This window comes from Raphanus sativus, chromosome 2, assembly GCF_000801105.2.
Source record: "Raphanus sativus cultivar WK10039 chromosome 2, ASM80110v3, whole genome shotgun sequence".
NCBI classification, from domain to species: domain Eukaryota; kingdom Viridiplantae; phylum Streptophyta; class Magnoliopsida; order Brassicales; family Brassicaceae; genus Raphanus; species Raphanus sativus.
Window position 1 is genome coordinate 25,630,739 of NC_079512.1, and position 21,250 is coordinate 25,651,988.

At 35.1% G+C, this 21,250-nt stretch overlaps 5 protein-coding genes across 5 annotated transcripts; 3 read left to right on the forward strand and 2 right to left on the reverse strand.

The window, feature by feature from the left end:
• The first annotated feature begins 5,616 nt into the window (after positions 1-5,616).
• On the forward strand, positions 5,617-8,531 carry LOC108838798 (cytochrome P450 708A2-like). Its single transcript, XM_018611673.2, is given in 9 exon segments — positions 5,617-5,701; positions 5,704-5,824; positions 5,899-6,223; positions 6,333-6,485; positions 6,558-6,806; positions 6,923-7,015; positions 7,651-7,729; positions 7,816-7,922; positions 8,135-8,531. Coding segments are annotated over 9 exon segments (1,443 nt in total). The 3' UTR covers positions 8,366-8,531.
• A 1,201-nt stretch (positions 8,532-9,732) lies between these two features.
• LOC108842113 (cellulose synthase A catalytic subunit 3 [UDP-forming]) lies at positions 9,733-14,674 on the reverse strand. Its single transcript, XM_057002753.1, has 15 exons — positions 14,515-14,674; positions 14,350-14,419; positions 13,990-14,179; positions 13,707-13,912; positions 13,515-13,617; positions 13,250-13,427; positions 12,892-13,158; positions 12,454-12,799; positions 12,235-12,372; positions 12,026-12,151; positions 11,729-11,941; positions 11,345-11,606; positions 10,997-11,199; positions 10,549-10,899; positions 9,733-10,480 (listed from the first exon to the last, which is right to left on the reverse strand). The coding sequence occupies exons 2-15, from the start codon at positions 14,371-14,373 to the stop codon at positions 9,896-9,898; spliced, it is 3,192 nt and encodes a 1,063-aa protein (XP_056858733.1). The 5' UTR covers positions 14,374-14,419; positions 14,515-14,674; the 3' UTR covers positions 9,733-9,895.
• A 321-nt stretch (positions 14,675-14,995) lies between these two features.
• Positions 14,996-16,798, forward strand: LOC108816379 (ribosomal RNA-processing protein 14). Its single transcript, XM_018588957.2, has 2 exons — positions 14,996-15,133; positions 15,541-16,798. The coding sequence occupies exon 2, from the start codon at positions 15,541-15,543 to the stop codon at positions 16,573-16,575; it is 1,035 nt and encodes a 344-aa protein (XP_018444459.2). The 5' UTR covers positions 14,996-15,133; the 3' UTR covers positions 16,576-16,798.
• Positions 16,799-16,967: 169 nt separating this feature from the next.
• LOC108840839 (uncharacterized) lies at positions 16,968-17,692 on the forward strand. Its single transcript, XM_018613651.2, has one exon. It carries the CDS (start codon positions 17,177-17,179, stop codon positions 17,567-17,569), a length of 393 nt encoding a protein of 130 aa, XP_018469153.2. The 5' UTR covers positions 16,968-17,176; the 3' UTR covers positions 17,570-17,692.
• Positions 17,693-17,901: 209 nt separating this feature from the next.
• On the reverse strand, positions 17,902-20,226 carry LOC108839659 (uncharacterized). Its single transcript, XM_018612410.2, has 6 exons — positions 19,900-20,226; positions 18,965-19,784; positions 18,813-18,875; positions 18,523-18,722; positions 18,339-18,454; positions 17,902-18,257 (listed from the first exon to the last, which is right to left on the reverse strand). Exons 1-6 carry the CDS (start codon positions 19,945-19,947, stop codon positions 18,146-18,148), a joined length of 1,359 nt encoding a protein of 452 aa, XP_018467912.2. The 5' UTR covers positions 19,948-20,226; the 3' UTR covers positions 17,902-18,145.
• Positions 20,227-21,250: the final 1,024 nt, after the last annotated feature.

The following is a 21,250-nucleotide window of genomic DNA, read 5'->3' on the forward strand; positions in this document are numbered from 1 at the left end:
GTCCTTTTACATTACTTTTACGAATGGTATAGGTGGTAGAAACGATTTTTTTCAATTTGACCGGCTCTTTACCTAACTTTGTATAGTGGCGTGAAATGCATGGTTTGGGTCACACAAAAATGGAGATGATCACAATGTTTTTCTTCTTCAAATCTTCATAATATTATTGGAGAATTCAGTTTCCTTAACTCTCACGGTGGTTGATTACGATGATACCCTTACTGAATCAAATATATTTAACTATCAATTATTAAACATTTATTTTATTTAATTTTTCCTTTTCTATTTAGGTTTCCTTTTTCTTTTTTCTTCAAATAACCTATATATAAAAAAATTTATAAATTTAAAAACGAAAATACTTTTATATATAGTGTAATTCATAATAAGGAAATTTCACAATATAATATATATTTTTAAAAGTATTAAGCATTTTATTTAAATAAATATATTTCTCATATTATTACAAAATAATTTAAATAACATAAACTAAGATATCTTTGATGAATAAAATTTAATTTAATCTTTTTTATGTTCCCTTTTATATTTTTCAAATAACATGTATGATAAAGAAAATATTTATAAACTTAAACCGAAAATACTTTTATATATAGTTTGATTTTATAAAAAGAAAATTTTAGAAAAATAATCTTGATATTAAAATAAAGAATTAATATTCCTTTTTAGAAATGTATCGATTATATTTTAAAGAAATTTCGTACCTATTATCACTTTATTTTATAATTTTATTTGTGATAATTAACATATTCCAAATTACCAAGTACTATAAAATTAACATAGTCATGGGCTATTTACAAATAGCCAATTCATAAATATATATACATATCTTAAATGAAAACCAAACTAATGCAATGAATACAATAAATATGATTTGGTTGAATTAGATTAGAAATAGTTATACTTGAATTTAACGGAAATATATAACACAATATACCCCACAAATGAGTAACTAGACCAATCCAAATTATTTTATACAAAGTCAAACATTAAATAAAAATATTATATTCTCATTTATTCTCAACATTGTACTAAATAAATATGAAATTCTAAAATAATACTACAAATATATTAACCAACTATTATTATTAAAATGTAACTTTGAACCGATCAATACTTTAGCTTACTTTTACTATTTGATTTTCAAAAACAACATATATTAAATTATACATAATCCTACTAAAAATATATATACAAATTGAAGGCATGAATCAAACTATATGAAAATAACAAATTAATCAAAATTTTAATCGGTATAACAAAATATCTTAGTTGAATCGTAAAAAGTAAATGTTATCTAATATATCCAAATAATAACCAAACAGTCGAGATATTATATATCAAAATTATAATCTGATTAAAATAACACAATGTTATTTAAAACAAACCATGCATATTGATTACAATATAAATAACAGAAAATTTAGAATTTTTTTTTAAAAATTTTGAAAATATTAATAAACTATCATAATGTAAATAAAATATTATAATGTATTTACTTTATAAATATTTATACCCATGCATGAGCACGGGAAAATCACCTAGTAAATAAATAAATCAAATTATTGATATCTTGTTGTGGATTTGAATGCGAATGGACCAATGATGTATTATTATTTATTATATTTTACATAAAATAAATCAAGTTACAAAATAGGATGTTTTCTCAAAAAAAAAAAAAGGATGCATGGAGAGGCTTAAAGAAAGTGGGTGGATAAGAAAAGAAAGAGGAGGTAGTTGTGGTGATAGTTAACGTGGATGGATAGGAGACTTATGTTGCATTTACGCGTTTATAATAATAGTTCCTTTTTCAATAAAACTGTTTCGGCGTTCAAACATTTCACCACATGAACCACGTGGACTTCCATCACTAGCTACTCTTTTCATTTCTATAGAAAATATTAAAACAAGGGTTAGAGAACAATCTGATTCATGGTCACAGTTTGCATCTGTAAATACGCACTTTAGAGTTTGATTGAGAAAGTAAACCAACACTACTAGTTTGAGAAAAGTAACTTAATGATTTCATGAGATTGGCATAAGTTCATCAATTTAAAAGTACCAAAATTTAGATAAAAGGAACATCATTTTCTTAAGTTTGCATGCTCTAATTAACCAAGGACCGGCCTGTGGGTTAATTACGTGCCTTTTCAGTAATTTAACTTAGATGAAAATTTCCAATTTACTTATATGTATCATCATCTGGTAAGATTGATTAAAAATTTATCACGTCTTTATAAACATCTCCAAAATGTTCCAGCTTTACAATTGACTTGCTCGGAGTACACCATCTTATCAGATCATACATTCTATCATCCTTTCCTTCCTTGTTATTCCTTAAAAGTATTATGATAGTGTGAATTCAATATCTTCTACAACTCTATCAGTTTTGCATAGAAAATTGGTATGTATATAATCTGTTCAAAAAGTATTGAAATGAATCAAATACATTAATATATAATATCATTATAATTTATAAACATAAATATCAATCTATATAGTTCCCACTTCCATCCGATCTCGTGTGGTTCAAAGTGTTTGATTTTGATTTTATTTATGAGCAAAATCAAGATAATTCTTGGAAAGATTAAAACCGCAAAATCTACAAAAGAAAAGAGCAAAAAAACTTGTACAGATGTGTATGGTTAAACAGTAAAGTTTAGCACGTGAAATGCGAAAACTAGTGAGCAACATAAACTTTGAACAAAAAGAAAGTGAGCCAACATAAACATAATAGACATAGTCAACAGGCGCATAGTGGTAGATTAGTTAATCACGTTCATGTATGGATACATTCATTGATTTAACGTGACGTTGAGTCTTGTCTGGTGTATCTAGCTTTTTCTATTGATGAGTAACATGAGTTCATGGTTTTCATTCGTTAAACATTTTAATTTATTAATATTGATTCAAAGAAATCACATACGGATATAACAGATAAATTATATTGAAACCAATAACCTTCTTTTTGTCAAACAACTTCCATTTCTAATTTATAACAGATGTTTTTTTTTTTTGCTAAATAACAGATGTTCGAATTACAACAACTCGTGCAAAGCCTGATTTTGCCAAATAATCAACCTGAGAATTTTCAGTGCACGGAATGAAATTAAAAAAAAAAAAAAAAAACAGAAGAGAGTGGCAAGGTTCCTAACCTCATGACCTGCAATTTCGTTCACATCCAACTCTAGACTAAGGGGTAGAAGATAAAGACCTGAAACTCCGAAATTACTTGGAGGCTTTGGAGCTTGAGATCTTTTGGAGTCCAAAAAAATACTACAGTTCAATGAAAATATTTATCTGACGATATATCATGTTATTTTGTCAAAAAAGAAGAAGATATATCATGTTATTTCAAATCTTTAAAAGTTAATTAGCATTCATATCATAATAGCAGACGATGAAATAATTTTGATGACAACAATTTTAGTAATTTAATGAATTATCGTTTTTGCTGATTTAAAAAGGAGCAACATGTACAAATGCACAAGCCCCAAAAGTAATATGATATCCAGATTTTTCAGAAGATATGCGGCTGATTGCTGAGGGCTGTCTAGATTGTATAAGATTTTACATCTCTTGCAAGTTTCATTAATTTTTTTTGGGAAAATTGCTAATAGAGAACAAAAAAATAAGGATGTTGTCCCTTTGGTATAAATCATTTTTGTCCAATTTTTCTCTTTTTTACCCTTTATATTTCTGAAAACTAATGAAATAAATACTTTTGTGAATCAAAAAAATATTAAAAATACAAACAATTAATAAAACACCAATATACACATGCTGATATTTTTTTTGTTTTCAAAAAGTTGATAAATAAGAATTTGAAAATACGTTCTACTAAAGGTAGAATGTGCCTTCTACGGAAAATGGTATAGTAGAAAGCGTTTTCTAAAATAAACATGTTCATCTACTATTTTTAGAACGTACATTCTACTATTTACTAATTTTCTAAAAAAGTGGAATGCGCATTCTACTAATCCTAAAGCTATCTACTTTTCGTCCGGAAGCATCTTCTATTTTTATTAAGTATTCTAAATTTCGCGGAATGTGTTTTCTAAAATGTACTCGTCTGTCTACTAAAAGTAGAATGCGTGTTCTGGATTTTTGTCAATGTTCTAAACTTTTAGAATGCGCCTTCTACGGATAAGATTACCTGATTTTTGCGAAATTAATAAAAATTTCAGTTATGGAAATATTCTAAAAATCTTCTAAAAATATTCTAACTTCCTAAAACGTGTTATTTTCGATTTTGCTTGTCAATTTTTTTTAAAAAATGATTTTTCCTTGTCTTATTCATTAATCTATGGTTTTTCCATAGTTTTTCTTTTGTTTTTTTTTCACAAACTCTTGTTCACTATGATACATATCTATACAACATGTGGTGTTTTGAAATTAGGTGCATTTTTTTGTAAAATTTTATTTTTACTTTATAAAGTTTACAAATTTTATTTTTATTAAAAACATTTTTAAAATTTATATTTTTATTAAAAAGTTTGATAAAATTAAAATGGTTACAAACGTTTTAAACTTTTTATAAAAAATAAAACTTTGCAAAATGTTTCTTTTTATAAAGTTAGTTTAAAGTTTTTATTAATTTTTTGTAAAGTTTTATTTTTATTTTATAAATTTTAATTTTTTTATTTAATTACAATTTTATTTAAAAAGTTTTAAACTTTTTATAAAAATAAAACTTTGTAAAATGTTTTTAATAAGTTTATTTAACGTTTTTATTAAAAAAATTTGTAAATTATTTTTATTTTTACAAAGTTTATTTTTATTAAATAAAATTTTAAAAGTTTTGTTTTATTTTCCCTTTTTAAAACGTTTTTAATTATTTTTTAAATTCTTTTAGTTTAATGTGTTTAATAAAAACTTTAAACAAACTATATAAAATTTGTAAATTTTATAAAAATAAAATAAAACTTTACAAAAAGTTTTTAATAAAAAGTTTAAACAAACTTTATAAAAATACATTTAATTTTTTTTCATTAAAAATTTTGATAAAATTAAAAAGTTTACAAACATTTTAAACTTTTTATAAAAAATAAAAATTTGTTAACTGTTTTTTATTAGGTTGATTTTACGTTTTTTATTTAAAAAAATTTGTAAATTATTTTTTTTATTTTTATTAAGTTTTACAGAATTTATTTTTATTAAAAAAAGTTTTTATTTTTATTTTCCCTTTTTAAACGTTTTAATTATTATTTTTTAAAATTCTATTAATTTAATGTGTTTAATTAGATTAATCAAGGGTTAGTTTTGGGATTATGAAATAAATTATACTAAAAGGACAACTAAATGATAATTTTATACTATAGGGACAACCATGCTGAATTTTTGTTCCGTTTTGGCAATTTTCCCTTTTTTTTTCTGCCTATCCACAGCTAATTTTTAATCAATCAAAAATTTGTTTCTAACTCATTATTCATTTTCCCGTTGAAGGTTTATCCTTTTTCTTAACCAATTTTATTAAGTTGGGCGAATTTTTAAATAACTTGCAAGTTGTAGCTTTCTTCTATCCACGTAGTGAGAGTTATTTTCAATGAGAATTCATCATCTATATAAGACCAACGAGTTCATAGTTCAAGGCGCAGCAAAATGAGCTTGTTTTGGATTGTAGTATTGTGGGTTATAGCCTTAGTGGTTGTGAGGATTAGCCATTGGTGGTACCGATGGTCAAACCCAAGTCTAATGGCAAGTTGCCTCCGGGATCAATGGGCTTCCCTATCATCGGTGAGACCTTCGATTACTTTAAGCCTCATGGATTCTACGAGATCTCCCCATTTCTCAAGAAGAAGATGTTAAGGTCAGATTTCAATCTTGTATGTTATATATATTCCTCACAGAGATGAATGTTTGTGTGTTGTGTGAGTGTTTCAGGAATGGGCCTTTGTTTCGGACTAACATACTTGGGGTAAAAACCGTGGTTTCGACGGATATGGATGTGAACTTGGATATTTTACGACATGAGAACAAGTACTTTAGTTTAGGTTATCCAGATGGTTTAACGAAGCCACTGGGAAAAGATAGCCTCTTCTTCAAAACAGGAAACATCCACAAGCACATTAAACATATCAGTATGCGTCTTTTGGGCTCGGAGAATTTGAAGCGAAAGATAATAAAAGATATGGACCGCATTACACAAGAACATCTTAGTTTAAAGGCTAACCAAGAAAGATTCGACGTTAAGGACGCAGTTTCAAGTGTAACCTTCTTTTTCTTGGGACCAATTCTAGTTAAATTATAAAGTTTTTTTTATAGTTATGATGTTGCATGCTAGTTTAACACTCTTTATCGTGTTTTAATTATTGTAGTTGATAACATCCCACTTGACACCAAAGGTGATAAGTAATCTCAAATCAGAGACTGAATCAAAGCTTATGAAAAACTTCAACGCCTTCAGTTTTGATTGGTTTCGGACATCCTATAATCTCTCTGCTGTGAGGGGTCTCTACAACACTTTATGGGTGAGATTTTTCGTATTATATACTACATGCTTTTTTTGTTTTCTCGGTGTGTAACAAGAACATGATTTGCAGGCATGTAGAGAGGGGATGCAGTTGATGAAGGATATTTATGTGAGGAGGAAAACGTCAAGAGAGAAGTATGATGACTTCCTCCAGACGACGTTAGAAGAGTTAGATAAAGAAGGAAGCTTAGTAAACGAGGATGTGATTGTAAGCCTCATCTTCACTCTTTGTTGTATCACTCAAGATACTACCTCTAAGGCCGCTTGCATGGCTGTGAAATTCGTATCTGAAAACCCTAAAGTTCTCGCCGAATTAAAGGTACGTAATAATATATGCATGTTGATCGAGAAGCTAGTAAAATTTTCATAACCAAGTGATAGTACGTAGTCATGGAGATTGTTTCACTCATTGGCCAACGCAATGTAATTTGGCAGAGAGAGCATGAGGCGATCCTTGCGAGCAGAGAAGATAAACAAAGTGGAGTTACTTGGGAAGAATACAGACACAAGATGACTTTCACCAACATGGTAACTTCACTTTTGATTTCGTCTAATGCTATGCTGGTTTAGGATTTAGAAGCTTTTAATTTTTTCAAAAAGTCTTTAAAGTTTATTTTTCCAGTCATATTTTTTTTTTAATCTTCAAAGTCCTCCAGAATTTTTTGACAGGCCACCTTTTTTTTGACTTGTTAAGTTAGTTTTATTAAACCACTTATAGGTGTACTAGTGGTAGGACGGATTTCGGGTTGAGGGTGAGATTCCCAATACTCCCTGGTTCGAATCCAGCTGCAAATACCTTTAAGTGGCCACACGGATATGAGTCTATTGCTTAGGACTCATTTGAATACCCGGGAGAAGATCTATCCGTGGGTTGTATCTCCCACCTGGGGGTTAGGCTTGGTTCCATTAGTGACCCGGGTTTAACCCTTTTTTGGCAAAAAAAAAGTTAGTTTTATTAAAGCCAACAATTTGTGGCTTTATAATATTGTGTAATCCTTTCAACATTAATTATAAAGCTTTTTTTTTTTTGATCAACTTAATTATAAAGCTTTAAAACTTCTAAAAGCTTTATTTTGTTAAAGCCACAACCACATCAGTCCAAACCAATCACACCACTGTATATTGTAAGATTCACAGGTGCAGCTTTTATTACACCACTCCAGGTTATTAATGAGTCGCTCCGATTGACAAACTTGGCTCCTATGATGTTCAGAAAAGTGGTGAAGGATGTGGAAATCAAAGGCAAGTAGTTCTAGTTGTTGTGTAGCTGTGTAGAATTCAAGAAGTTGATATTTTTTTATGGAAGTATTTGTTACTGGTTACAACAGGATACACGATTCCAGCCGGCTGGATAGTGATGGTTATACCTTCGGTGGTTCATCTTGATCCTGAAATCTATGAAAATCCTTTTGAGTTTAACCCATGGAGATGGGAGGTATAATACACTTACTGTAGACTATGTATTTTGGATTATAAAAATATCATATTTTATGTTTTGTTTCCTACATTAACAACAAAATTTAAATTTTTTTTTTTTTTGTATTATGTCATGATATGTACATTATTTTCTTAGTTAGATTTGTTAATTGCAAATATATATACATATATATATATATATGGTGATATGACAATGAATTTGTTGGGCAGGGGAAAGAGTTACGGTCTGGGTCGAAAACGTTCATGGTGTTTGGAGCGGGAATAAGACAATGTGCTGGTTCAGAGTTTGCGAGGCTTCAGATTTCAATATTCCTTCATCATCTTGTCACGACTTACCATTTCTCCTTATCAAAAGACTGCGAGGTGGTTCGGGTACCAGGTGCTCTGTTCCCCAAGGGCATCTTTATGAACATTTCCAAGTGTTCCCAAGCATCTTTATGAACATCTCCAAGTGTTCCCAAGTGACTTGATCCGAGCATCTTATCAGATCATATACCAGCTTTCTCTTGTTTCTACCTTCTTCTTCCTTTTTGCTTAAAAGTATTATAATAAATGTGACTACGTGAGTGTGTTTCAAAAAAAAAATAAAAAATGTGACTATGTGAGTTCCTTATCTTCAACTCTACGGTTTCAATATGGAATTCTACTGTAATAATACAATTTATTTCAACACAAATCTTTACACATTTATACCAAAAAGAAAATATCTTTAGACTGGTAAAGATGAATTCTATCTCTATGTATCTTTTTCTTTACTACCGACAGGAAGTTTTCTTTTTCCTTCTGAAAAATACTACCAACTAGAAGTTCCAAGTCAGTTCTGTAGAAAGATGGGAAAATACTAAACAGTATATATTACTTATAAAAGAATAATATATAAATGGTTAAAAATAATTTATAAAACATTTATAGAAGTCTTCAAACTCAATCCACTCCCTAAATGTTTGAGTATTTTTGATTAAATGTATTTTTAAAAAATAGTAGCAAATTTAGGGTATTTTTAATTTTATTTTATCATTTATATGCATCTCAGAAAAAGTACAAATGATAAATTTGAAAAAAAATTTGTCAAAGTTTTTACGGAAAATTCTGAATTGAAAACACTGCAATTTTTTTTTTGAATTGTGAAAGCTTCCATTTTTATATGTTAAAAGTTAAATCATTAATATGTGTTAGTCTTAAATAATTTACTCATGGATATAAGTTTGTAATCTAGTAAATTATAATTTTATCACTATTCATCATCATCTATGTATGACCAAAAAATGCATAGTTCAAGGCAGTGAGGCACCGATGGTGTAAGCAAGTGGTTGCGGTTAGGGCATCTGTAAGATTATGTGGCTGCTTTTAAGAAATCTATGGATAATATATGCTACTTAGCTTGTACTTGCTAAGTGTGAAATATAAATACCAAGTTTATATTGGTATCAGAGCAAATGATCTTTGGAGTGCTATAGAACAAGATTATGATGTGTTGCCTCTGCTTGAGAGTGATGAATTTGGGATCAGCAAAAACCATACGGGAATATCTCAAAAAGGAATCAGGGAAATTAAAGAACCAGCATGATTCAGGTCTTGAAGTTTCAAAACATCGAAGAAGGAACGGTTCAGATGCTTCAGCTTGCACTAGCTCGTGTCGCAAGAAACCTAGATTGAAGGCAAAAGAAGGAAGAGGTTGCGAGAATGATTGAAGAAGTGACAGCGGAACAGAATACTTCGAATGTCTGAGTGACTTTCTCATTCCAAACAATAGATTATGTTTTTTTTTGAACAAAGATTATGTTTTCTATCTCTCGAAAAACACAACATGAAACTATATCATGCACTGGCTTGCATCTTCATCACATAAACAAAAATACTGTTTAATCTTACACCACGACACAACAGACAATACACAAGACAAATAAAATAATAAATATAAACTTTATAATTATGTGTTTTCTTAACCCCCAAAAGCATATTAGTGACTTCTCAACAGTTGATTCCACATTCGAGTATGTCCGGACCAGTGACTCTTTTAGTGAAAGGATCGATCCTAACCCACAACAAGGAGAAGATCGAAGCCAAGAGAACAGACCAGACCACAACAATAGTAGGAGTCCTGTTCTGTCTCCCCATCAAACCCTTGAGGAAAGGGTACAAGTGAACAATCACCCAAAAGGCAAAGAACAGCTTACCAAAGAGCGGTCCCCATGACTGGTATCCACTGTTGATGGCGTACGAGAAACCCGCAACAACTCCCACGAGGTTTACAATGAGTAGCGTCGTCGGCGGAATCAGAAGCGTCGTCCATTTGAACATGTAGAGCTCCGCGAAGTCTCCGTCCTCGTCCGAAGCTTTTGACGTGACTGTGAAGTTTGTGTCGATACCAGCAAGGACTTTGAGAAGACCTTGAAACACGGCGAATAAGTGAGCTGATACTCCACCGATGACCCAGAACTGCTCGTTTCTCCACCATTCGTCTATGCCTACGCCACTCCACCTCATTTCCAGTATACCCGTGGCAAAAATAGACAGAAAGAGAGATAGAAACCATATACTTGCAATGTTGCTAATCTGCAAATGAGGAACAACAGTTGATAAGTTTTTGAACGTAATAAGAGAGAGAGAGAGGTGTGTCAAACCTGAGGAATGATGAACTGGTTGGTGAAGAGACAAACGGCGGGCAACGTACAATACAAGAGAAGAGGGACGGAGGTGAGTGGGTAGATGGTGGTGTTCACATACGCAAACCTCTCCAGAAATTTAAGCCTTCCACTGTAACCATACCATATAGGACAATGCCGACTAAAGAGAATCTCAACTGAACCTAGAGCCCACCTCAGCACTTGGTTCAGACGGTCTGTAAGATTGATAGGAGCTGACCCCTTGAAAGCCGCAAGCTTTGGCATACAGTAAATGGATCGCCATCCACGGGCGTGCATTTTGAACCCAGTCAAAATATCTTCTGTCACAGAACCATAGATCCATCCAATCTGAAAAACGGTATAAGAGAAACAAAGTGAGTGCCAAAGTGGGTATCTCAGGACATTCCAGTTTCATGTTGGGAGTTAAAATGAAAAAAAAAAATACCTCCATTCCCCAATCTGACTTATCCTCGTAACCACAACTAATGACATGGATAGCCTCTTTGAGAAGGTTTTCGGGAGTTTCTGTGGGAGGAACACCTCCATTTTCCATTAGGGTAGAAGCAACAAAAACAGCAGACTGTCCAAATCGCTTCTCCAGGCTCATTTGAGACATCAAGAGCGCCTTTTCATCGTCAAATCCAGCACCTGAGTTTTACAAATGTCAAATAGTTAGGACACGTCATGATGACAATGTAAGCATTTTGCACTAGCTACACCAAAATATAGCATATATAATTAGAAGAAAATTGCTTCATAAGCATAAGCCAAATAAGAATAAAAGCAGTTGTACCTTCAACTCCCTCTTCTATGTCATCGAGGTTGAATACAGGAACAGTTGAGTCAGTATGCCTGCCTGATTTCTTTTTGTCCGAGTCTTTCTTAGATTTTGAATTCTTCTTCCTTGATCCACCACAGAGCTTAGATAATAGACTTGGCTTCTTGTGCTTTACTTTAATTGGAGGTTCGTAACCATATAAAGCTGTTCTGTTGAAAACACACCCCGTTCCCACATATACAGGTCCTTGAATCCCATCCAAACCTCTCAAGTTAATCTGGAAGGCATATCACGGAAAAATAATAAGAAAACTCAAGAAATTGAATGTTTTAAATTTATATTCATATCTAAAACCAATTTGAAAAAAAATAGACGCAAGTGTAGGTAAGTATGACTTACATCAAAGAACACGGTATTACGATTAGCATATCTATCGTTCTTATCAATACCATCGAATCTTTGAGGGAACTGAACATAGCAAACTTGCTTCCCTAGGTTTGGGTCCATCAGAAAACACATTGCTTCCCTCAAGGCCTTGCTGTTATTTATGTAATGATCACAATCAAGATTCAAAATGAAAGGTCCATTGGTAAGGACTGCTGATACTCTAACCTGTTCATTTTAAAAAGTACCCAAATTAGACTAACAAAAAGATGTTCAGAGAAAGAAGTCAAAACTCCAAGATCAGAAACCTACAAGTGCATTCATAGCACCAGCCTTTTTGTGGTGCTGGAATCCTGGTCGTTTTTCTCGAGAAACATACACCAAACGCGGAAGCTCATTGCCCTCCGCATCAAGTCCACCATTTTGCCCTAAGAAAACCTGCATTCAACAAATGCTACTTCAACAATGAACTTCTCGAGAAAGCATACTCAGTTTCCATACTTATTAACCAATTTCCTTACCTGGATCATTCCTGGATGGTCTCTTGTATTATTTCCAGGCCATGGTGTACCATCTTGCATAACCCACCCTTCTTCAGGACACTTTAGGGCCTTGGAGACAAGTGCATTGATTCGGATCTTAAATTCCTCATACTCCCTCTGCAAGAAAATAAAAAGGTCGATATAGCATATACTAAATTAAGAGTGAGTGTGAGTACATGACTAAAACAACAAACTTACCTTCATGGCTCTACGATCTTTGACAAACGATGTCTGAACTTTATCCTTCAAGTAATCTATTTTCGCAGCAAAATACCATTCTGGTGCGCGAGGCTCAATGCTATATTTCTTGCAGAATGGTACCCATTTACGAGCAAACTCTGATGTTTCTGCAAGTGCTTCAAATGATAACATAGCAGCACCATCATCAGACACATAACAAGACACCTTGTCAACTGGGTAGTCAACCGACAAAATAGAGAGCACTGTGTTGGCTGTGACAAGGGGTGGCTCCTTCAAGGGGTCAACAGTACTCACGAAAATGTCCACAGCGGCTAACTGAGACGGCTCACCTTCACGATCATATCTATCCCAAAATAGAGCATGATCAGACTATAAGTATTATAGGCAGTCAATCCTTTGAGTAATTGCTTCAGAAGAATGGGAATTAGAACATACCTTAAAGCAAGCCTGTCGAGGTAGGTTTCACGGTTCACAGGAAACCACTTGGGAAACTGATCCAAAATCCAGGATAAGGCAAACCAGATCTCACATATCACTGAGATCAGCCACAGAGTGAAGGCATTTGGCACTGGATTTGTTATACGGTAGTGCAAGAAGAGACATAGGATAACAAGCCGCAACATAATAACCATTCTGTAGGGATTGATCCGTGATGAAGGAACCGAAACTTTCCTTGACAGAGGCTGTCTCGCTTCGTCATTCCTGTACAATAAATAAAATCGGAAAACGAGCATCAAAACATTGCTTAATAGGAAAGGTGCAGCTCAGATAATCAAATGTCACAAGGACTCACAGCAAAGCCTCATCAGCGAGGATATCTGTGCTGGCATCAATATCTCCTCCACCTCTTTCAGACGCAGCCTGGGTGCTCACGGGACCAGTATTCTTCTCCTGCTTCATTTTCCAGCCATCAACTCTCTCCTTCCAAGCTACATTCCCTAGTCCAATAGGATCCGAAATCCTTCTATTTGCTGCAGCGTAAACGACAACATAGTTTAGTCTAAAGAGTTTTTTCACATGGTGTGTTGGCCTCATAGTAAGTAAATAAGGATACTTACGTGATTGATTGACATCAGATGAGTAGGGAAGACGCTTTCCACCAGCGATAGTAGAAGACACAGAGAGGCGTTCAGGTGAAGCAGCAGAAAACTCTCCTGAAGTCTGTTAAAAAAAAAAAGAAAAAAGCGAAAGACAGACAAAATCAGATCCCAAAACTCCAATGTTTACGCTAAAAAAGAAGCATGACTTACATCTTGTCTACTAGTGAGACGAGGGAGATGGTTGTGAGAAACCTCTTTGTCATACTCAGGCTGCCCCATCTCCTCTCCTTTGCCACGTGTGAGATGCCATCCAAGCATCCGCTCCGAAATCTTCTCCTTCTGCGGATAGTTGAGCTCAACGGTAGTCTCATCAGCGAAGACATCCTCGTCTTTATCACCGGGAATAGCAGGACTACCTAAAACACACATAAAAATTAGCAAATTATAGTAAGTACCAATCTAATCCATAGCTTCAAATGAAAAGTTATCTAACCCTTGTGCCTCTTGTAAGTGGTTTTGCACTGAGGACAAGATTGATTCCCATGCTTCCTCTCGTATTCATAGCAAGGCCTACAAACCGGGAATCCACAGATATCGCAGGCCACGAACCGATCGCCATCAACAGTCTTGCCGACATTATCATGACAGATCTGGCATATCTGCCCACCAACGCTCGGCTTCCCCTACAATAATAAACAAGTCGAATCACAGACAGTTTCCAAAATTAGAAACCTTACCAAAATTGGATAAAACAAGTTCAATTTAGATCTCTCGAATAACACAAGTAAACAAAATCTACTCAAACCAGTATCTGAATATCCTGATTTCTGATTAAGCAGAGTAGATAACATACCGCAGTTTCTCCATCGGATTCCATCGTCACTGACTATCTTCGATCACCGAGTCGTCGGGAAACTTCAAATCTGTTCGGAATTATCAAAAGAATGCGATTAGATCTGATGAGAAGTCAAAATCTGAGCAGCGGGAGAGGGAAATTGATGAAGAGAGAAGAGCTTACCATGAGATCTGAAGATGGAGTCGTTGTGATGTGTGACTCTTCAGATCTCTTTGAATCTGCGATTCTTCTCTAGAGAGAGAGAGAGAGAGAGATATTTGTAAGCAGCTATTTGTCTCCTGGTCTCTTGCCTCTTGTCACTCTTCTGATTCAGAGAAAAATAATATTAATATTGTAACAAATCATATCCGTCGGTAGAAAAATAAATAAATCATATTCATAGCCAACCAAGCAACCACCACCACCGACAACTCCACATTCATTTTTTTACAGTGTCGTAACAGTGAAAAGCTCTTTTAACTCGCCGTTAAAACTAGACATTAAAAAATACATTGCTTTTGATACTGACACTGTGTGTATAGAGTCCTCTTAACATTTGCATCAGGTTGAAGACGACAGTATCTTCTGGGTCAGAAGCTCAAAGGCCCAACTGTATGACTATCAGGCCCAATTATAATCAGACCGGGATTCACTTTCCGGTTTCAGGTTATTTCGATTTCGGTAAACCAAACCGTTGATAGACGGTAGTTACATAACCATTCGAACCCTAAACTTTTCTAAGCAACCTTCTTCTTCTTCTGCTTCTTCTCTCTGTCGCCGTTGCTTCGCCATCCTCGTACCAGTAAGTCTCGCCTTCTTTACGTTCTTCAATAAATTCTTCGTCTTTCCGTTTGGCTTTTGTCTCCTTGTTAAGAAATTGAATTCTTTTGATTAAGAATCGTTCAAAACTTACGATAACACGTTATATAAAATCTTGAGTTTGGATAGGATTAAGCTTGTGTTTATACTCTTTATGAGCTTGTGGTAATCTTATATTTAGTAAATGAGTAAGCTTGTGTCAATTTTTAGAAGATTCAGGCATAAAGTATATGCACTAGCTTAGTTAATGAGCTATGTAATAATATAATGTATTGCAGAAGTATGTGTTTTGATTTGTTATTCACTTCTGAAAGTGATTACTAGTCACTAGCTTCTGAAAGGGCGTTTTATTTTTATTTTTTTCTGATTTGGTTTTGGCTATTGTTTTAGATGGCAAAGAAAAAGGTGAAAGTTGTTGATTCTGGATTGGATACTATTAAGGCAATGGTTCATCAGCACGGTGAATTTTTCGACACAATGGTGGAGCTCATCCCCGCGAGATTCTACTTACCTGATGAGACGGAGAGGAAGTGGTTTCCAGGTCTTAGCAAGGCTCAGAAAGCTAGAGCCAAGAAGAAAACAACCGAGAATCTAAAGAAAGCGAGGAGGGACAGGTTGGATCCTGAGAAGTCTGCTTTGACTACTCTTGATTTGCTGAAACGGAAGATAGAAGAGGAGAAGAAGTTGAGTCATGAGATTGCTGCTGCTGATGATGATGATGGCAGTGAGGAGGAAGCTGATAACAAGAAGGCTAAGACTGATTCGGCTACTTACGAGGAGCTGAGGCAACGTCTCCACCGCAAGATTGATGCGCTTAAAGGTGGTCGTGGGGGTTCAGATAGACCGAGAAGTCATGAAAAGAGGAAGAAGATTGTGCCTAATAAGAGAAAGAGGGAGGAGAAGACTGTGGAGGAGGAGAGTAAGTTAGCAGATAAAGGTAAGGGTAAGTTGGATGTGGAAGAGGCTGCTAAGGACCTTACGTACGGTTACGTCAAGATCGATGACGATGAGGAACACGGAAAGGGTACAAAGAAGCGGAGGCTTTCCAAGTCTAGAGAGCTCGAAAGGGCTTTGAAGCTAGAGGCTGCAAAGAAGGATCCAGAGAAAGGCGAAGTGATAGCGAAGAAACACTCTTGGCAGGCGGCTACAAGCAGAGCAGCTGGTATCAAGGTTCACGACGATCCGAAGCTACTGAAGCAGAGCATCCACAAGGAGAAGAAGAGGCAGGAGAAGAACGCAGAGAAGTGGAAGGAGAGAGTTGAAGGGCAGCAGAAGGTTAGAGTTGAGAAGCAGCAGAAGAGATCAGGGAACATTGCGGAGAGGATTGAGCAGAATAAGATGAGGAAGATCGCTAAGAGGGAGAAGAAGCTCCTTCGCCCTGGCTTTGAAGGTCGTAAAGAAGGGGTTATCAATGATGGCAAGTAAAAAAACTCAAATTCTTCCAATGATCTGATCATCATCATCTCAAAGGCTGTGGAGAGCATCTTTTGCTGTTTTGGGAATTTTCGTGTAGTCAAAGTCCCTAGCAATATCAGTTATGTTTTTTAGTTCGTTTTGTTTTGCAGTTTGCAGACTTTATCAAATGTTTGTTACACAATGTGTTCCTTCAAGTTAATGGTCTTATCAAGTTTTGATATAGAATTTAACTTGTACCCTGTTGAGTTCGGTTTAGCCTGGTTCCATATATACACTAATATTTAAATGCAAGTTCTAGCTATAGAATAAATGAAGATGTGACTAGACAGACGTGTCTGATCTTGAACAGCGAGCTTACTAAACAAAAGAAACTTGGATAATGCAGAAAAGAGGGTCAAAGTTGGTTGGCAAAACACGTGCCGCAAGAACAAGCATGTAGAGAATCTCGAATACTCTATTACTCATCGCCACCGCCACCGCCACCGCCACACGTGTAACCATTGGCGTGTGTACTGCATCACGTTTTAGCACCCCTCCAAACCTTATTTAAACTCTCAAGAGATCCAACCTCTAGCTTTCAACTTGAAACAAAACTCCATCGAGAAAGAAAATGGATGCTATGTCTCAAACCTGCACAAAGATTATTACAAACCGATCTCTGAGTGGTCATGAAAGCTTGGCTCAGGTTAAGGTAACCCCACATACCAAACTGAGCCTTAACGCAGGGAAGGAGAGGCGTGTGGCTTCAGGCTCGGGTTATGCGGCGGCAATGGAGCCAATAACGCCGGAGGAAGAGGAGGAACTGACTCAGAGAAGAGGGATATGCGGTGGAGAAGCAAACAAAGGAGTACGGGAACTCTTGGAATGCCTTGAGAAGGAAGCTATCATGGGTGATGATGATGGGAGAGACCCTAGAGATTACAACAGGAGAGCAAAGATTTTTGACAAGAGTTCTAAAATCCTTAAGAACGTCAAAGAACAGAGAGATCAATCTCCAGAGTAAGAATATTTGTATGAATGTCATTAGTGTTTGATTCCTTGTAAGTTGTAACTGTAATGTCACGTAAGTTTGTAAGGATCCTCTCATTGTAACGCAACCTTAATAATGGAGTTTTTCTTCTGAATATTCCAATCAACAAAAGCACAAGTCCTGAAATCAAAGACACTCTGTTCTGAAGAGCAGATCGAGTTCAGAATTGTGGTTCAAAGCCAAGATAACAGATGGATAACAATATATTCTCTCTGTGGGTACATTTGACATGGTGATACTTTAATTCAATGAAACATCCTAAGAGACGTAACATTAAACGGCTATAAGCCTGGAACATATCCGGATCATGATACCATAACTATTAATAATATTTTACTAATCAAACGAGATGTTTATAACTTTCAGGTGTTAACTAACTCAGAGAAAAAAAAATCTATAAAAGAAGAAAAAGACAAGGGCGATGAGCAATGCTACTAGTGTTACAAATGCACATAAAAGAAAAACTCTGCTACGAAAGCTAACTGACAAAAAGTTGTTAACTAAAAAGCTTAAATCAGAAACTGGTCAGAAGCTTAAAGGAGTTCTTCATCAGGTAAAGGCTATATTCTCCTTTGATGCTAGAAAGTTGCAGGTCGAGTATATGGAGGCTGCGGCTGCTCTAACTACGAAGTCCTTATCTGAGAGCAGTGCATCCGCAGCTCTGCAACACAAATTAAGATTTGAGGTACAAGTATTTTTTAACCGTGTAATGAGGATTAACAAGTGGTGAAATGGTTATTACCTAGAGTGCGATGGCATTCCTAACTGCAAGAAGTTCTGACCAGAACTCAAGCTCAAGTTATGTAGACCACGGTCGCAATGTGACTGCAGCTCTCTCACTTGGTTTAACCAGTTCTCCTGAACGTAAACTCAAGATCAGATGCTAACAAAAAAAGAGGAAAGGTAATATATCTCAGCTTCTTTACCAGTTGTTTTTCTTCTTCTGATAGCGTTTGTTCGAGTTGGTTAAACAGCGACATCCATCTGTTCTTGTGGTTATCCACCGTGGAAGACCTCGAAGCTCCATTTGGATCATTCTCTTGATCAGCTGGGAACTCTTTACTTATTAAGAAAGGTAGCTCTGTGGTCACAACTGCTCGAACCCTCTTCTTGCTACGGCGAAGAGCTGAGAAGAAAACAAAAAAAAAAATGATTTTCAGGAACAATCAAGTATTGTAGTTTTTCATTACATCAGATAAATGAGTTTGTTGGTCACCTGAAACACGGCATTTGATGTCCTGATGAAGCAGTTCCAACCATTGAGACGCTACTGTAGCCGCTGCAAGTCAAAGGAGATCTATCTATAAGCCACCTATAATAGTGTAAAACCATGGACATTGAGTAAAACAAACTTTTAAGAACATATACCTTTGACAGTGAGAACACTAGCATGGTTCAAACTCGCTGCGTCCTCGTTCGACAAGGAACTAGCATTTTCCGAGTACTTACCAGCTGCATTGTTATCTTCACTGAACTCACATCTCTCCTCGTGGTAGTTATCTTCTGGCATGTCATATCTAGAGGCATCAGTGTTAACATCTTCCAGGTTCTTCCTGGAACCCCCAACTGTACCATCACTACGCCTCATCGACGAGTCTTTATCAGACTTGACAATGCTCTGGATGATGGAGAGCACTTGCCTTTTGTTCCTCACATGGTTTATAATCCCAGGGTTCAGCTCATTGAGCAGTCCACTAGGAGCAGCCAGCCTAGCAAACCTGTCAGCTTCCTCTTTCCTCGCGATCTCCACCTTCCTCTTCTTCGCCGCCACTGCAGCAGCGTCAATACTACTCTTGCTTCTCCTACCGCGTTTCCTAGGAGGAGCAGGTATCCCTCCGTGAGAAGACGAGACGACGCAGCTGCTCGACACCGAAACCCCGCCTCCGTGCGGGTTAGAGAGAAACCCGTTTTGTTTCATCGCTTTCCACAGCTTCATCGGATCGTTGTTTCCCTCGACAGGAACAACACTGGAGCTCCCACACTCTGAAGAAGAACCAGGTTTATCGCCTCTCCTTGAGGAGGAGGAGACCGAGGAGGATAAATCATCGTTCAGACAGCTTGAAACCGAAGCTCCCTTGTCGCAATCAACATCTGTCTTGATGGAAGAACACAACAGTTGAGTCTTGTTATCACTCGTGCCAAGACTCTGCCTTTCGTTGTCCTTTTCATCCAATTCATTGCCTCCGATCTAAACAATATATATTAATTGGATCGAGAGAATTAAAAAGACAAAAAGTATTATCAAGCAAACCTAAAAACAAAAAAAAACAAAGAAAGAAGAAAAAAGAGAGTAAAGGTGTAACCTTTAAGTCGGATCTGGGAATCGACGAAAACCCTCCAGAAACATCCATTGCGAAGTCAATTAACGAGAGATTCGACGAAACCCCCCCTCGAAGAAGATGCCACAGATTACGAGGGAAATCCAGAAGAAAAAAAATGGTGATTATTATTATTGATTCCTTTTAATCCTCGAGGGAGAAGAAGACACGAAAAAGGAGAGCGAGGGTTTGAGTGGGTTTAGGGTTTAAGATCTGATGGTCAATTTGTGGAAATTCGAATGTGAATTTTGAGACCCTAGAATTTGGAGCTGAGAGGAGAGAGAGAGAGAGAGAGAGAGAGGGGAGGAAGAAGAGCGCGCGATGAGGGGCGTAGTTTAATAACCTCTGACACGAAAACAAAAACTGTATTTGTGTTTTTTTTTTTCCTTTGGATCTTAAAAGGTTTTCAAATTCAAACCAGGCTCATTCATGATTTGGAGGGAATAGTGGTTTGGGCTTTTCGAAATGAACCTTGGGAGCTCATTACTATATTCTCAGGCCCTTTTGACTTTTTTTTAAAAAAAGTCTAAATTTACACAATTTTATTAATATCATCATCAAGCTCTTCTTGCAATTCGAATTTTCAGTTCATGGCCTACCAGTGGTTAAGAGGCCATCATTATTTTTTTAAAAAATTATATTGGTATTTAAAAATAAAAAGATTTTCAAAATAAAAATTCAAATAAAAAGTTTTTCACATTTCTTTTTTTTAATATTAGAAGATCAGACCTATTTGAAAGTCATTCAAACTGGAAATTTATGACACAATTTTTAGAATATTTTTTTAATAGATCTTTTAAAATTTGAAATATAAATGTTTTGAGAGATTTTTTTATTTAAATATTAATATAAGTGATGTCGAACAAAAAAAATAATATAAATATTGAAAGATTTATGTTGATAGACTCATGTTGAGTAATTCATAATGCTATAAAAAAAGGTAAAACAGATTTGGAATTTAATCGCTAACATGTATAGAAAAACAAACATCAATTGCAAATGTGTATATATGAAATGTAGTAAATGTAATCCAATAAGTCAATAACAATGATACTAGTGCTGGATATTCGGGTTTTCGGTTGGGTCAGTTCGGTTTATTCGGTTTTTGGATTATTCGGGTTAGAGTGTTTAAGAACCGGATATTTTTCAGATGGGTTCGGTCGGGTTTCTATTTTTTATAAAACCCAAAGTTAAAAAAAAATATTTATAATTCGGGTTTGTTTCGGGTTTAAAACCCGAAAACCAAAAAAATCCGGATTAAACCCTGAAAACAGAAAAAAATGGGTAATTCGTTTTTAGAAATTTTTAATTTATAAATTATATTTACATATGTTAA

What these genes read in the sequence shown, in the direction of transcription:
- LOC108839659 (XM_018612410.2), bottom strand. Translation starts at nt 19,947, where the DNA reads ATGGATGTTTCTGGAGGGTTTTCGTCGATTCCCAGATCCGACTTAAAG. An exon ending in CAGAAGAAGAAAAACAACTG is followed by an intron (nt 18,455 to 18,522) that starts GTAAAGAAGCTG and finishes GTTTACGTTCAG; the next exon opens with GAGAACTGGTTAAACCAAGT. An exon ending in GGAATGCCATCGCACTCTAG is followed by an intron (nt 18,258 to 18,338) that starts GTAATAACCATT and finishes TTTGTGTTGCAG; the next exon opens with AGCTGCGGATGCACTGCTCT.
- LOC108816379 (XM_018588957.2), top strand. Translation starts at nt 15,541, where the DNA reads ATGGCAAAGAAAAAGGTGAAAGTTGTTGATTCTGGATTGGATACTATT.
- LOC108840839 (XM_018613651.2), top strand. Translation starts at nt 17,177, where the DNA reads ATGGATGCTATGTCTCAAACCTGCACAAAGATTATTACAAACCGATCT.
- LOC108842113 (XM_057002753.1), bottom strand. Translation starts at nt 14,373, where the DNA reads ATGGAATCCGATGGAGAAACTGCG. An exon ending in CTCGACAGGCTTGCTTTAAG is followed by an intron (nt 12,800 to 12,891) that starts GTATGTTCTAAT and finishes ATTTTGGGATAG; the next exon opens with ATATGATCGTGAAGGTGAGC. An exon ending in ACCAGTTCATCATTCCTCAG is followed by an intron (nt 10,481 to 10,548) that starts GTTTGACACACC and finishes CCTCATTTGCAG; the next exon opens with ATTAGCAACATTGCAAGTAT.